Source organism: Apodemus sylvaticus, chromosome 4 (genome assembly GCF_947179515.1).
Source record: "Apodemus sylvaticus chromosome 4, mApoSyl1.1, whole genome shotgun sequence".
NCBI classification, from domain to species: domain Eukaryota; kingdom Metazoa; phylum Chordata; class Mammalia; order Rodentia; family Muridae; genus Apodemus; species Apodemus sylvaticus.
In genome coordinates, this window is record NC_067475.1 from 32,540,290 (window position 1) to 32,555,022 (window position 14,733).

The 14,733-nt window shown below is 44.2% G+C and overlaps 1 protein-coding gene across 4 annotated transcripts in view; it reads left to right on the top strand.

The window, feature by feature from the left end:
- Sec24b (SEC24 homolog B, COPII coat complex component) overlaps positions 1 to 14,733 on the top strand; it is a 74,600-nt gene that overhangs the window by 22,047 nt on the left and 37,820 nt on the right. The window contains exons 4-5 of one of the 4 annotated variants that reach the window (XM_052179250.1): positions 1,366 to 1,491; positions 11,262 to 11,366. The exons of 1 other annotated variant lie outside the window; for it this stretch is intronic. In XM_052179250.1, coding sequence (XP_052035210.1) covers positions 1,366 to 1,491; positions 11,262 to 11,366 — 231 coding nt within the window. The remainder of the gene's footprint in view (positions 1 to 1,365; positions 1,492 to 11,261; positions 11,367 to 14,733) is intronic. 2 more of the 4 variants (XM_052179251.1, XM_052179252.1) reach the window with 2 other exon arrangements.

The following is a 14,733-nucleotide window of genomic DNA, read 5'->3' on the forward strand; positions in this document are numbered from 1 at the left end:
TTCTTATAGAAGCTAGGTTTGGTGACACTTGTAGATTTTATTTTAGTATATGTGTGTAGTGTGCAATATGTATGCATGTTTCCTTGAGTGAGGGTGTGTATGTGTGCATGTGAGTATGTAAATCTTATAGAAGTTAACATTGAGTGTCTCTCAATAGCTTTCCACTTTAGTTTGAGACAGGCTTTCTAGTTGAACACGGAACTCGACTGTTTCTTGTAGTCTATCTAACTAGCTCACTCTAAGGATCCCCTGTCTGTCTCCCTGAATGCTGGGATTATAGGCGGCTGTTCTACTTGCCTGGCTTTTACGTGGGCTCTGAGGATACAGACTCTGGCTCCCATGCTTGCACAAGTGCTTTATCAAACACTGAGCCATCTTCCCAGCCTTCATATAGAATTTTACGCCCCCCAGAGAAGTTCGCAAATAAAGGTAAAGAGAAAGATAAAAATGAAGGTAAAGGGGGCGGGGTGTAATTGTGAGCGATGGGTCTAAAACATTGGCAGACAAAATCTAGAGATGATCAGTTGTCTGGAAAAATACCTGGCAGTTATAGAAAACAGTCCCTTTTTATTTTGATTTTTTTTTTAAGAGTTAGCTTACAGAACCAGGTATGAAGGCACAGTCACTGATACCCTGTGCCCTCTGGGAAGAGAGCGTGAACTTCATAGATAGTGGGGAGATGCCAGGGATTTGGGGCCAGAACACCAGGCCAGCTCAGCTACACTTAAGGTTTGAAGCTAACCTGAATGGATTCCACGAGACCCTCTGAAAAACAAACTGATAATCATTTCAAGTTAATTATACACAGCATGCTTTCTAAGTACAGCAGTAACTAACATGTATGATATTTTGTTCATATCAGGTACTACATGTCTCAGTAACTATTCTGTTTTACAGATTAGTTAAGTGAAAAATGGAAGCTAGTTGTGGGGAGTAGCTAAAGTCCTATCCTGAGTGAATGTGTATTATTTAACATGAGCATGTCCATGCTAAGACCCTAATGCCATGTAGGCTCAGGGAAGTGGCAAAGCCTCTCCAAGGTCAGGCTCAGGGAAGTGCAAAGCCTTCCCCTGGGTTAAGCATTAATGTTGGCACTGTTTGCAGACAGTATAGACAGTAACTTCCTCCTTCCAACCACAGCTCACTCTGGTTCACAGCCTGAGACAGCTCTCTTACAGGGACCTCCCACCAAGACTAGGGAGCCCCTCCTCCTCTATGCTGCCCTAGAAAACAGTGCTGAGTTCCGGGTCACTTAGTCAGTGCTCTCCGTCAGACAGAGCAGAGCCCACCCGGTCTCAGCTTTTCTGAATGTGTGTCTGTCATTTCTTCAGTGTCTGTAGTTTCTTCATTCCCGCGTCACCCCAGTCAGGTTTCCAGTACCTAGCCATGCTGGATGTGGCAAGTGGCGCCCTGTGAACAGAGACCCCGGACTGTGGGGAGCTTGCATCGGTCGGATGAGGGAACGCCCCCCAGAGAAGTTCGCAAATAAAGGTAAAGAGAAAGATAAAAATGAAGGTAAAGGGGCGGGGTGTAATTGTGAGCTGTAGGTCTGAGACCGGCAGGCAGAGTTAGAGGTGACAGTCACATGAGTGCTCCAGAGGAGGCTCGGGAGCTGGCAAGCAGAGGGAAAACATTTGTTCCAACAGTGCGTAGACTCACCCTTGGCTTCCCAAAGAAGGGCAAGGCAGTTGATTACTCAGGAAAAGACACAGAAAGAGCTAAGGGATGAAGGGCCACACACCCAAGCATCTTCCTATTTTCAGTACAGTTTTTGGAATCTTACTCTATGTGATTCCATGGATCCATGGCTCTTTCCTCAAAGCAGGGCAGGCCATGTAGAGTTGGTCTGCAAAGGCAGTGAGGTAAAGTGAATTCACAGGGCAGGCTGGCTCTGACTTGCCTAATGCCCTGGACCTTAATACTAAGGAAGGTGATTACAGTAATTAGGTTGAGGATGCCCAGTGCCAGGTGATGGCACTTTGGGTCTGGCCAGCAGCGAGCTTTAATGGACATAATCTTACTCCTCTACAGCAAACCTTGGTAGGCTGACAGATTTGAGGAAAACACTCAGTTGCTTTCTCCTGTTGGAGCAAAACAGATTCACAGAATTTAAATGATATGCTGTTGTGAGACTACCTTTTAAATCCTGAGAGGAGATCAAGCAAACCTAGATAGCCTAAGGGCCTATAGCTCTCTGTACCCAAGGAGTTCCTCAGCATATCCTCAGGGGCGATGCTTGGCCTCCTTCTGATTGGTTAAACATGGAAAAATTTTGCCACCGCCCAGGGGATTTGCTGCTATTTACTACTGGATTTACAGAACTATGTGAGGACCAAGCACAGCGTAATCTGGCTCAAGGAATTGCTGTAGCTGTGGGCATGTTCCTGTATACAGGACTCACAAAGGAACCAACAACCAATTACACTATCCTTTGTAACTTACCACAAGTTAACATAGCTGCCTTAAGACTACAGAAAAAATTGCCCTCCAAGGGGGGGAAAAACCCTTGTTTAAGACAGATGGGACAGGACTAGATTGTACCCAGACTTTGTGTCCTGGTTCTTTCAAGCTGCAGTGCCACCTTACAGCTGACTCTGAGGCAGGAAAGGTATTTACATCCTTGAAAATTCTGACAAGACTTGTAAGGAGAACACAGATATTATCAAAAGCGCTTACATTTACAAGGGATGATTAGATTTTATGTGGACATTTGTCCTAGCCACCTTCAAGACATGTCTCTCTCATCAGTCCTTAAGTAAGTTATGTGCCCTAAGGAGAAAATTGTTCCTGTTATACATACAGAAAAATGGGACATTGTGCATGTGATTTGTGCCACAAGGATTTCAAATTTTTAAAAAGAAGCATGCCCCTGTACCTACTATGTCCCGTGATCTACACAGCTTCCCAAGTTTTTCCTGCGATGTCAGAGAGGAATCCACTGGGCTAACAAATGCTATTTACAATGGTTATTCATTAGCAGCCTGGAGAGGGTCTGGGAAATGGGTGACGCCCCTTCAAACAGCAGGCGCCATCATCCCGAGGACCAACCATGAGTGATAGGATAGACAACCAAATGTACCATTGCTCAGCCCTATAAGGTGGCCTCAGGCAGTGGGCATTGGACCTCAGTTCCACCCTCTAACGTGGGACAGTTCTAAGCCAGCAGGCACAGTAGGACTTATTTTAAGCAGAAGCAGCAAGAGCCTACAGGGTCTACAGATTCACCTGGGAGTAGTGGATGGAGGTTGTGCAGGGAAATTAAGGTTCTGGTTCAGTCACCCCAACTTATTTTCGTACTACACCTGCATTTAAAATAGTTGATCCAATTCCCCAGTGCTAAGCGAAGAAAGGTGCTCACAGTTTGGGGTCTTCGTTACACAGTCTGCTATAATTAGTTGTCAGGGTATCGAAGGTCATAAAGGTGCTTTCAGGCCTCACATTCTACCCAGTGTCCTGTGATCTTACAAGGCTGGGATGTCTGAGCCAAATGGGAGTCCTTTTATATAGCCAAGACCACACTATCATTAGATACTGCATCACCAACTTAATCCTTTATGAGGTTTAGATAAAATACAAGGTGCAGTTACTCTCGTGATTACTCAGGGTGATTATTAAAGGCTCAGAGTGGGATATCACATGACCGCTGCTTTTCACCAGCAGCCCTGGTCAATTCTACAGTGCATGCCCAATGGAAATTTGCCTCCCAGATTACTTAGCCATCATAGGAACCTGTGTGGGTAGATCAGTGGCCACGCGTAGGGGAAAATTGCCTCCACTGTAGTTGCCTCCACTGTCGTACAGGTACAGGGCAGACACACAGACAAGTCTAGTAATCCCCAGAACACCCCATCTATCTAAGAGAGAAATCAGGTAAATAGAGGCTGTTACAGGATTTCAGAATATAACAAAGTCATGCAGGCAGTGGGCCCAGCTCCTCCTGCTGCACCATCACAGTTTCATTTCCTTATAGTTGACTTCAAGGGTTGCTCTTCACCATTTGGCTCCATCCCGGCTATCTCCGAAAGCTTGCTTTCACCCCTCTGTTGCCTACTCTTAGTCTGTCTGCCCAGCACTTGCCCAGGGTATGAAAATAGCACTACTGTGTGTTAGGAATTTGTTGTTGAGGATAGCAAGCTCATATCTGACCAAAAAAGCTAAGGTTTACATCACCCACTGTATAGATGATCTAATCAGTCGTCCTGATTCTACCAAACTGGCCATGACCTTTGTAGACCTCAAAAAACACCTTTAGACCTGGGTGTCTTCAAATTGCTCCAGAAAAGATTCAGAAGGTATCTCCACTTTGATACCTAGATAAAATTACAGGAACATACTGTAAGCCCTCAAAATCTAGAAATTCCCAAGCATTTTTTTTTCAAGACTCTTAATGATTTTGAGAACAGTTGGAATAAGCACTTAAACTTACTACCCAAAAACTTAGAAGGGGACACCATCACTCTTCTCCCTGCCAGTTACTTTTGAGGCAAGGATGACTAGCTGTGTGGAAGCAGCTATGTCGGAGTACATAGAGGACCCAGCCAAGCCTTTCACTGGCAATCCTGAAATCACCCATGACCCCTCCTGTGGCACTGTGGCAAGTGCAGAGCATTTTGGAATAGTTGCATTTAGAGCATTCCTTATCCAGGGTTGTGAGCCTTTGCTATGACTTGGTGGCAGAATTTATCTTCGAGGGACTCGGTCACACTATAGAGATGCTAGGTAAAGAGCCAGAAGTAAGTCATGTCTCATTCAGGAGATCAGCATTCTCTGGCTAGTTATCCCGGAAGGCTTGATTCTCATGTTCCACCATCCAATGTAGTCTACTGGTATACCGGACCGGACTCCCAGGGCTGATTTTCCTGGGGTCATACAGTCTTACCCCCTTGCTTTAGCTAACCCTGTTGACACACACTCCAGGCCACCACTGTTACTCAGGTTCTGAAGTACCACACGCAGTGTACTCAGTGAGTTGAACTCTGCAGTTTGCAGTTTTAGATGATTTTTGCCTTCCCCGCTGTCAATCTTTACAGCCTAGACTCCTATCTAATAGGAGTAAGGCAAGCCTTAGAGATGGCCTACATTGGTCAGGCACCAGATCAAAAGGCACACCATCTTTTCCATCGGCTCCTGAAACTCTTGCTTCCAAGTCAGAGTCCTTGCTGTGTTGGCCATATCTGGCCACACGCAGCTTTCCCCAGACCGCTGACTGATGGTGATGCATGGCTGACATCTTGGTCTCAGGGTCCTTCTCTGCTTCCCTCTTGCTGTGCAGTCTGCCTTGATTTAAAAAAAAAAAAAAATCCCTGGCAGTCATGCTTTGTGCCATGAAAACTCCTCCCCTTTACAAAAAACACCTGCCAAAAGACTGTTCTGAGAACAGGCTAGGCTAAAGCAATATGTCTACCGTGGTCCTTTCTAACTTGTCTCACATGATGACATTGAGCCTGGAATGTTATGTCCTAGTGCTGTCTGGCGGATGGATGTTCTTTCTTCATGCCATCTCTTTGGGACAGTAATTTGTGCATGTTTCTGTCGATAGCTGGTCTCATATTGTTTATACCCTGCTCACACAGGGAGGCTGCCGGCATGCTGTCACTCGTTGTCTTGCTGAATTTACTGGTGTGGGCCATCCACAGCACCTCAAGGTGGATGGTGTGCCTCCTTATAGCTTTTGTGCATTTAAAAACGTCTGTATTCAACAGAAAATAGCTCACAACATGGACATTCCTCAGGTACAGGGTAACACAGAAAGACCCCAGAGATAACTCAAGCAACGATTAGAAAAGCAGAGGGTGGAAATTCTCCGCTCCTACTGGTTCTCTAAACAGAGCTTTATTTACACTAAGTTTTAATTGTGCAAAAGATGGCATTAACAGAATGGCACTGGTTGCCAGAGGACAGGGAAATAACACCTGAGGTGCTACAGAAACACATGGTGACAGGAAAGTGGTTGGGCCTGTTCCCCGTGCTAACATGGGGAAGAGGGTATTCTTGTGTCTTCCCTGAAGGTGTGGCACCAATTTGGGTCCCTTCAGGGCCCCTAAGGAGCTTTGGATGCAGTGAAGTTCCTGGTTGCAGGTGTGAAGAGGCTGAGACTGGAGCCCACAGAGAAACCGAAAGTGTGGCCCTTGAAGCCAGTCGAGCGGTCTCCAAGGAGGAGGCCTCCTGCCCAAACTTCCCGGAGGGCAACACCACCTACGTGGGGTCAGATAAAAAGGCTGATGCAAATGTCGGAGGAGGGCGCCCGAGGCCTGGGCTTGGGAAATAACCCTGCAGCCATATTTCTGATGTGTCTGGTAATCATATCCATTCAGGTAAGTCCAGTCAGGGGACACGCCTACTGGACCTACAGCCCCAGGCCATTGCATTTTCAGTTAGTGGCTTGGTCACCTCCTTCCATACCTGTTTATACTAATGGCATCCTCTGTTTGGAAGAGTACTTCTGTAACTACTTGGAGTCCTGGTGTGCTCTCTTCAACTATTGGTGGTGAGCTACAGCTCTTAGAGTTAAGGCAGAATTTAATGTCACACAGAAGAATCCTGGCACATATGAGAGCAGCCCCTTATAGCAAGACCAAGTATGATTGGGGAACAGAGGCCCACCCCTGGCTGTTTGGACCCACAATGATAGTGTGTATTTGGCCCAGTTATGTCAGCACCCGGAGTGAAGGAGGCTTTTGTAAGATTTTTTTCTCCTCTTAATGTCCCAGAACAGTCCTTGACAGGCTTCAGGCTTCAGTCTGTTGAGCCTGTTAAACATTCCTTTTACTTTGTCAGGGACAGCAGCTGTTATGATCTCCCTCTTCTCATTCTTACAGTCTGGTGTTGAGCATTTCAGCGAACCACCTCTGGACTAAGCACGGAGAGTCTTCATGAACATCTAAGAATTAAGGAAGGGGGAGATGTGGGGAGCAGAGGAAGGCCTAAGTGAATTGTGTGTTGTTTGACATGAGCATGGCCATGTCGAGGACCCCAGTGCCTCAGATCCACGGACATGGCAAAGCCTTTTCCGGGTCAGGCTCAGGGCCAAAGCCTTCCCCTGGTCCAAGCACGAATGTTGGCAGTGTGTGCAGAAAGCAGCAGCTGCAGCCTCTTCCTCCTCCTCCTCCTCCTCCTCCTCCTCCTCCCAACTGCAGCCTCTTCCTCCTCCTCCCAACTGCAGCCTCTTCCTCCTCCCAACTACAGCCTCTTCTTCCTGGATATTGACAGCTGAGACTGCTCCCTTACAGAGACCTCCCCGCCAAGACTAATCCCCCTTGTGCTGTACATAATAAACACGCTGAGTTCCAGGTCACTTAGTCAGTGCTCTCCCTCAGAGAGAGCAGAGCCCACCTGGTCTCAGCTTTCCTGTATGTGTGTCTGTCATTTCTTCAGTGTCTGCAGTTTCTTCATTCCCGCGTCGCCCCAGTCAGCTTTCCAGGACCCAGCAGTACTGGGCATAGCAGTTACTAACTTCATAAGCACTAACAACTAGCATATGGCTAAACCTAAATTGAACGCAGAGTCCCGGTTCTTTTCTTGTGTGTTTGAGACAGGGTCTCATTATGTAGCCCCTATTGGTCTGGGACTCACTGTATAGACTAGGGTGGCCTTGAACTCACACTTAGTGTCCAGCTGTCTCTGTCTCCTGAGTTCTGGCAGAGTCCCAGTTTTCCCTGCACTGTCACACTGCTCCTCTGTTGAGTATTTCTTACGGTTTGTGCTTTGCTCTCACAGGATAGGTCTGGCAGTAGTGTTTACAGGCCTATATGCACACACACATTTACTGTGCTTACTCCTGCCTCCTACCCCCTCTGCTTCTGAAGAGGACTGTGCCACAGAAGGTCTCACATGCTTCACCTGGGCCTGAGACATCTTCAGAGAACACAGTCTTACATTTGGGTGCCTTCATTAGTTATTGAAGGGAAGAGGCTACTTCTTTGTAGTTACAGAGAGCACTCAGTGAGATATTTCAGAGCCAGGCTTACTGAGTCCTTTCTAAGGTGGGGACAAAGCTGCACTTGTTTGGGTGGAAAGATGGTGCCTACAAAATGTTTGTTAATGTCTCTTACAGAGCTGGCCTTTCATGAGAGCCCTTGCAAAGTCTTCTAATGTTTGTTGCCTTGAAGACATCTTAGGAAAGAAAAGTTGCTCCAAAAATCTAAACTCTTTGAATTAAAAGATAAATATATATCCTTCACAATGGGGCTGTTCACTTGAGACCAGTTCAGTTTCTTGTCATCTTTGAGCTGTGTGTGGGTGAGGACAGTGAAGATAGTTTTTGATAAGCTATCCCCAAGGATGCATTCTGCAGAAGACCTTCAGCAGTAATTTAACCTGAATGCGCTTTTCAGTATCACTTTGCCTGTGCTGAGGTGGGGACCAGACCTAGGGCTCGAGCTGCTTGGAGGGGTGCTCCACGCCAGCTGTGTCCCAGAGCGTCCCATGAACGTGTGTGGCGGCTTACGGGTTTTCTTTACTTTTTTTTTTTTTTTTTTTTTTTTTTTTAGCAAGAAGCCTGTGAAATTTGACTCCTGGGTCCATAATTTTAATTTCCCTGTATTGAAGAAGACATTAGGAAATAGAAATTGACAAGGAAAATGGATTTAGTTTGGAAAAGGGAAACAAAATGAGGGTTTTTTTATTTTATTTTTTTTCAGCTTCTTTACAGGAATGTTCTATCTTTAGTGGAAAGATGGAACCCACAGGAAATATACCCTCAAAGGTCCAGCTATCATCAGAATAGTGAGATTTTTCTGAGAGAGCTCAGCAGGAGAACCCCCAGAGAAATCTTATTTGTTTTATTTCCTGAGTGTTCCTGTTAGCACTGCTGTGGGGGGTGTCCTCTTTAATCCTGGAGTCTGTCACCTGCAGTGCTCTTCCTTAAGTCAAATCCTCTCAAGGGCTCTTGGCCTCTTGCCTTCACTAAATCCATAGCTCAGAAGTCAGTGATTTCCAGTATAGTGGGTATTTTCTGTAACTTTCCATGGTGGCTTTCAGGATGAGCTCTAGGAAGTGGTGAGACAGTCTTGCTTTATTGGTGATCTAGCCCATGCATATGGGTTCCAGCGCTTGAAAGGGGGTTGGAATGGAAGCAACCCTCTTTAAGTGCTTCCTGTATTGTGAGATCTCTCTGTTAAGGAGTTGGTGATTGTGGCAAGAATTACCCCTTTGTTGCCTTCTAAATAAACCGCATACACCTGAAGCTAGACTTTGAAATGGAGCACTCTTATTCCAAAGCTACTATCATTCCTTTGTGGTTCCGAACTATCATGTTCTTATCTATCAATATTTCCAAGCTTTTAGTGGAGCTTACTTGAACAAGCAAAGGTAAGCTAATTTCTGAACATATTAAAGTTATGGTGGGAGAAAGGTATGTGACATTCAGTTAATATAGTAAGTGGACAACCACAGTGTATTCTAAAGTCTACAATAACTATTCTCATACTTAAAGGTTTGTCTTAGTGAATTAAACCATTGCTGAATGAATTCTTATTGTTTAGTTATTTTATTTTCTCTCAACTATACCTTGTATTTTTCTAATAATTGAAATAAATAATTTTTCTCTAAATCTGGAGGAGAGGAAAATGTTTATCTTATAACACACACACACAAACACATATAAACTTGCTTTGTACTGTGGCTCGGCTGAGTAGCGAACTGTCCTAATCCAGTCATGAAGAATGGATTCTCATATTTTTCTGTTTATTAACCTTTGTTTAATACAGCAAATAATATCTTTTTTCTGTGTCTCTTTATACATACATATGTACCATTAGGTATAATACTGATAATAGCACATCAAGGAAGTATGACATAAGTCACTAAATGTAAAGATTTCTTCTGTGAAAAAACTTTTATATTGGATCTGTTTAACTGTAATTTCTTTGTATATTTAATTCAGTCTGTTATTAGCTAAGTTTTCATTTTAAGTAGGTGGATGGTTAATGGACTAAGCCACTGAATTTGGAAGGTGTCAATTTGTCATGTAATTCGTGAATATATTTTATGTTGAGTTTTACTTTCTTAGATGAATTCAGGAATACTCTTATCTATATTAAACATTTCAGCTGGCCAGGTTTGGTAGTTCACGTAATCCCATCACTTAGGGAGCTGAGACTCAAGTTCCATGAGTTCAAGACCAGCCGGACTACAGAGTGAAACCAACTGAAAAACAAAAGAAAATCGAAATCCAAAAGCATCAAAGCCAGCAGATTTCCCATGACTCTTTTCAAATTAGCGGAAAGGTCAATTTTCATTATGTACAGCTTCACCCTGGTGTTCCTTGGAACTCGGGTGTGCTTATTAGCAGACGCTTCGGACTCAGGATAAGTTCTCTATCCACATGAACCACACAGGCCACCAAAAACATAGATGTGAGAGCACAGGAAGTGGCAGAGCCTGTGACTGGTGACACTTGAGAGTTTTTCCAGCCTTACTGGGTGTTCTTGGAAAGCCCAGCTGTTTCTTGAGTTTTTCCCTTTTCAAAATAGAGTTATGAGATTGTTCTTCTACGTAAGCGTTTACTCCCATTTATAAAGTGTTTTCATTTTTAAGTTAGATTAGTTATATTTTCCTGTAAAATTTTATGGATGTTAAATTTTTATGGATGAGATAATGGAGGGAGCAGTGCCAGGTGTGTCCTTCCCACAGTTTACCTTCGGGTGGACTTACTTCATATCCATATGTAAGCTATAGGTGACACTGGGCATCTCAGGAACTGAAAAGCACTTGTGTTATTGTCGCACTCAGGGCCATGGTGTCCCCAGTAAGCAGAGAACTGAGCTCAATATAGTTTGTTAACTGCCATTCTTTTCTCTTACGGCACTGAGCCGTAATGTCAAGGTGGGGTTAGCTTACACAAGGAATGTGTTTAGCATATGCTGTACAAATTTAGTTCACTAGAGATGATCACTACCTTCCAAGAAAGCACGTTCTCAAAGGAAACGAACCACGACAGTTTCAAGGCTGAAGGAGGTAAATGTTTATAGAGCTCAGAAATATTTTCTGAGAACACTACTAGGTTCTACAGTCAGTGAAACATATGGTACTTTTCTCATGCTTATACCAGTTAGTTCAAGCTAAAATTGCTTTTACTAAACTGCTTTGCATAGGTTTTTCTAATGGTTCTAGTTTTGATAATAATCTGCTGATGTTACTATGCATGTTGGGATGGCCTTTGGAATGTCAGCGTTCTCTCTCACTTTTAATGTAATGTCAAGATTGATTGCCTTGCCTTTCCTGTTGGTTTGACTCTCGTGTTTGTGCTTTCCACTTTACAGGCATGCAGTATGGTGACTATGTTAATAATCAAGCTAGCTCCACACCAACTCCCTTGTCATCAACTTCCGATGATGAGGAAGAGGAGGATGAGGAGGAGGAAGCAGGTCTGCTTTAGCTCCAGTTTCCGTCTTCGCCTGTTCAAACTGTCTCTATTTTACAATCTCAGCCTAGACACTGTCTGAAGGCGGGGCATGATGAGCCTCAGTGTGGGGGCTAGACCCTGGCTCACTTGACTCAATCATGTCTTTGATGATGGTTGAATGTTTTCTTCTTTTAGACATGCCTGTCTTGCCAAGCTGTGTGCAAAGGAGTGAGGCCTGACTGAAGCTCCTGGCTGCTTGCTGTAGCACCCCTTAGGAATAATGTTTTCTGCTTTGCATGTTCCCTCAGACTCATCAAAATGAGCTATATGGATTTTTTTTTTTTAATGTGACAGAAAAGTAAGATTGTTCTATAGGGTCTGGGTCCTCTTGGGCCCTCTCAGCATGTGCTTACAAATACCTCATCAGGGCTGGAGAGACGGCTCAGAGGTTAGGAGCACTGACTGCTCTTCCAGAGGTCCTGAGTTCAATTCCCAGCAGCCACATGGTGGCTCACAGCCATCTGTAATGGGATCTGATGTCCTCTTCTGGTGTGTCTGAAGACAGCGACAGTGTACTCATATACATAAAATATACATAAAATAAAAAATCTTTAAAAAAAAAGGTACATATGGTTGTGTGGTGACAACCTGCTTAATTATATTTTTGTGTTTTGATAGGTAGAACACTATTGAAACTGACACAGTTCAGGTCTTGAGGAGATGAGGAGTGAGGACCCTCTGTCAAGTGACTAGATATCCCCAAGTTCTTTTCCTACTGTATTTATTTTTATTGGAAGGATTTGCTACAATTTGTCTAAACAAAACCTGCTGTTCTATGTGCATTGTTTAAAATAGTCAAATCTTTATACATGATTTGAGGGGGATAAAAATAAGAGATTCCAGGTGGGAAGAAATTGTCTTTACTCAATATATAAAAATATCAGTTTTTTTCCCCAGAAATGTTTTAAATTTTTATTTTAACTTGATTTCAGATTTTTAAAGTTTAGAAGGTCTTCCCATATGTTTGTCCAATAAACCACCTTCTTTATAATTCTTTATATATTTTCCCTTTGTTGTCTGAAAGCCAAATCTCAGGCATGCACTTTACTCTCCAATACTGCTTGCCGTGTGTGGTGCCAGTCACAAAGGGAGCACGATTCCAGGAGGGCGAGCACTGGTGTGGGAACTACAGTCTGGTGTACGGAGCCCGTGGTCAGTTCTTAGTCATTGTCCGGTTTCACGGTGTACAGCTGTCTTCATGGCCCTGCACCCAGTCAGTAAGAGTTCACTGAACTTAGGTGGTATCTCTGCCCTAGACCTGTTGATTCCAAACAGACAGAACAAAGCTATCGGTTCAGAGGGAATAAGAACGTATTCAAAGCTGAGTGTGAGTGACTGTCTTACAAGCACAGGCTTCCCTAAATACTATGTTCCGGTGTGGGAATGGTCTCAGGAAGTGTGATAGGAGCAGAGGAAAGGTAGTCATAACAGAGGTGCTTTTCAAATCTGTTGGTTGTAGAGGGGTCACACAGCCCAATGGGAGGGAGCCTTTGCTGTGGCCTCAGATGTGATCTGATTGACGACGCTCTTGTTGCATTGGCAGAGGCTGAGTTTCTGTACATCCCAGGATTTACCTGTCACTAGGATGTTAGGTGACACACAGAGGTAGGAAATAAGTGGCTAGGGAGCTATAGCTAGTCAAGATGATTTCAGGTTTCAGTTTATAGCAGTTTTAACACAGGTATGGCTTGTTTCTGGGAACTTCATTCACATGGGCCAACATATATATATATATATTTCCTGAGAATGAGCATCAGATTATACAGTTTTTTTCTTTTCCCTGATACTCTTTTGATTTATTGAGACTGAGAGTATCATGTAGCTCATGCTGTTCTCATACTCTGTGTATAGCCAAGGCTAGCCCTGAACTTTCTCGCCTCCACTCTCCAACTGCTGTAATAACATGTTCACAGCCACACTTGGGTTAAAGGACACAGCTCTGACAGGATTTTAAAGCAGTATTGTATTTGCAGTGTCCTTGGTGATTTATGTTCACATATTGATGACATTAGCGTTCTGTAGGGTGGTATCTGCCAGGCTGACACTGGAAACCCATTGCTTTGTCCTGTTGAAGCTAATGAGTACTTTGGAGAAATTTTAAGATGTGAAAATGTACTGGTTTTTGTTTTTTCATTCCTGTGTATGTGCACATGTGCTGAGGCACGGGTCTCTGCATAAGCAGAGGTCAGGGGGGGTGCAGGCATGTAAGAGATGGCATTCCATGTAGATTGGAACCTTCCTTTTGCTTTATGTAGGTGCTGAGAGCTTAGCACTGGTCCTCACTGCTCTAGTACTCTAGTGGCTGAGCTAGCTCTCTAGTCCTCAATTCCGTGCTCTTTAGTCAACTGTCACCCATTGCTTTAGTATTCATTAATAGCTTCAAACTCTCTGGGTCCTAGATTGATAACTTACTTTTATGAAAACCCATTGATTTGGCCAGTGACAATGCCTTCAGTTGGGCCCTGGTATCTTTCTTCGTCCCTTGTAAACATAGCACTGTTGGGCAATGGGGAGACAGAAAGTCAAGAACATCGTTGAGTCTCTGAGTGCACAGGGCCTGCGTGTCTGCTGCACTGGATGAGCCCTGCCAGCCCTGTAGTGAGTGTTACTGTGAAACCTGCGGCTATTAATAAGGAACAACCAGCAGTGGTGGATGTGGAATCTGCTTTTCATTTTTCTGCATGTTTTATCTAAGTTATATAGAAGCAAAACCTCAATTTGCCCAGTTCAGCAAAACTAGTAAATATTCTTGGTCTTTGTTGCCACTAGAGAACACCTTCGGCCTTTTCTTCAAGGCTTCTGCACTTTCATATTTTCCAGCTTCAGAGAGTCTGCGCTAGTTTTATCTCTTCTTGAGCTAGGGCTTCCCTGTGTAGTCCAGGTGGGTGGTTCAGTTAGCTCTTCTTTCCTTTGCTTCCGAAGATTCTAGCTCCTCCTTTTTTTTTCCTTTGATTTTTTTTTCAAAGCTTCAAAAGCTGGGACATAGAGCCAATATGGACTGAGGGAGATTCTTCTTGAGAACTCCATTCATACATATTTCTCCCACCTACCTCATTGTTCTTATCCTCATGCTAGGGCTGTAGCAGGACGGAGGAACTTAGAGCCGCCTGAGGTCTATAGGGAGTAATCTGCCTGAGGGCTATGGGGGGTAATCCACCTGAAGTCTATGGGGGGTGATCCACCCGAGGTCAGTGGGGGGGGTGATCTATCTGAGGTCTATGGGGGTAATCTGCCTGAGGTCTATGGGGAGGGGGGTAATCCATACAAAGTGATTGTTTATCTAAAGGTAGCTTTCACATTGAAAAGGGACCCATAGAGTTTCCTTAATC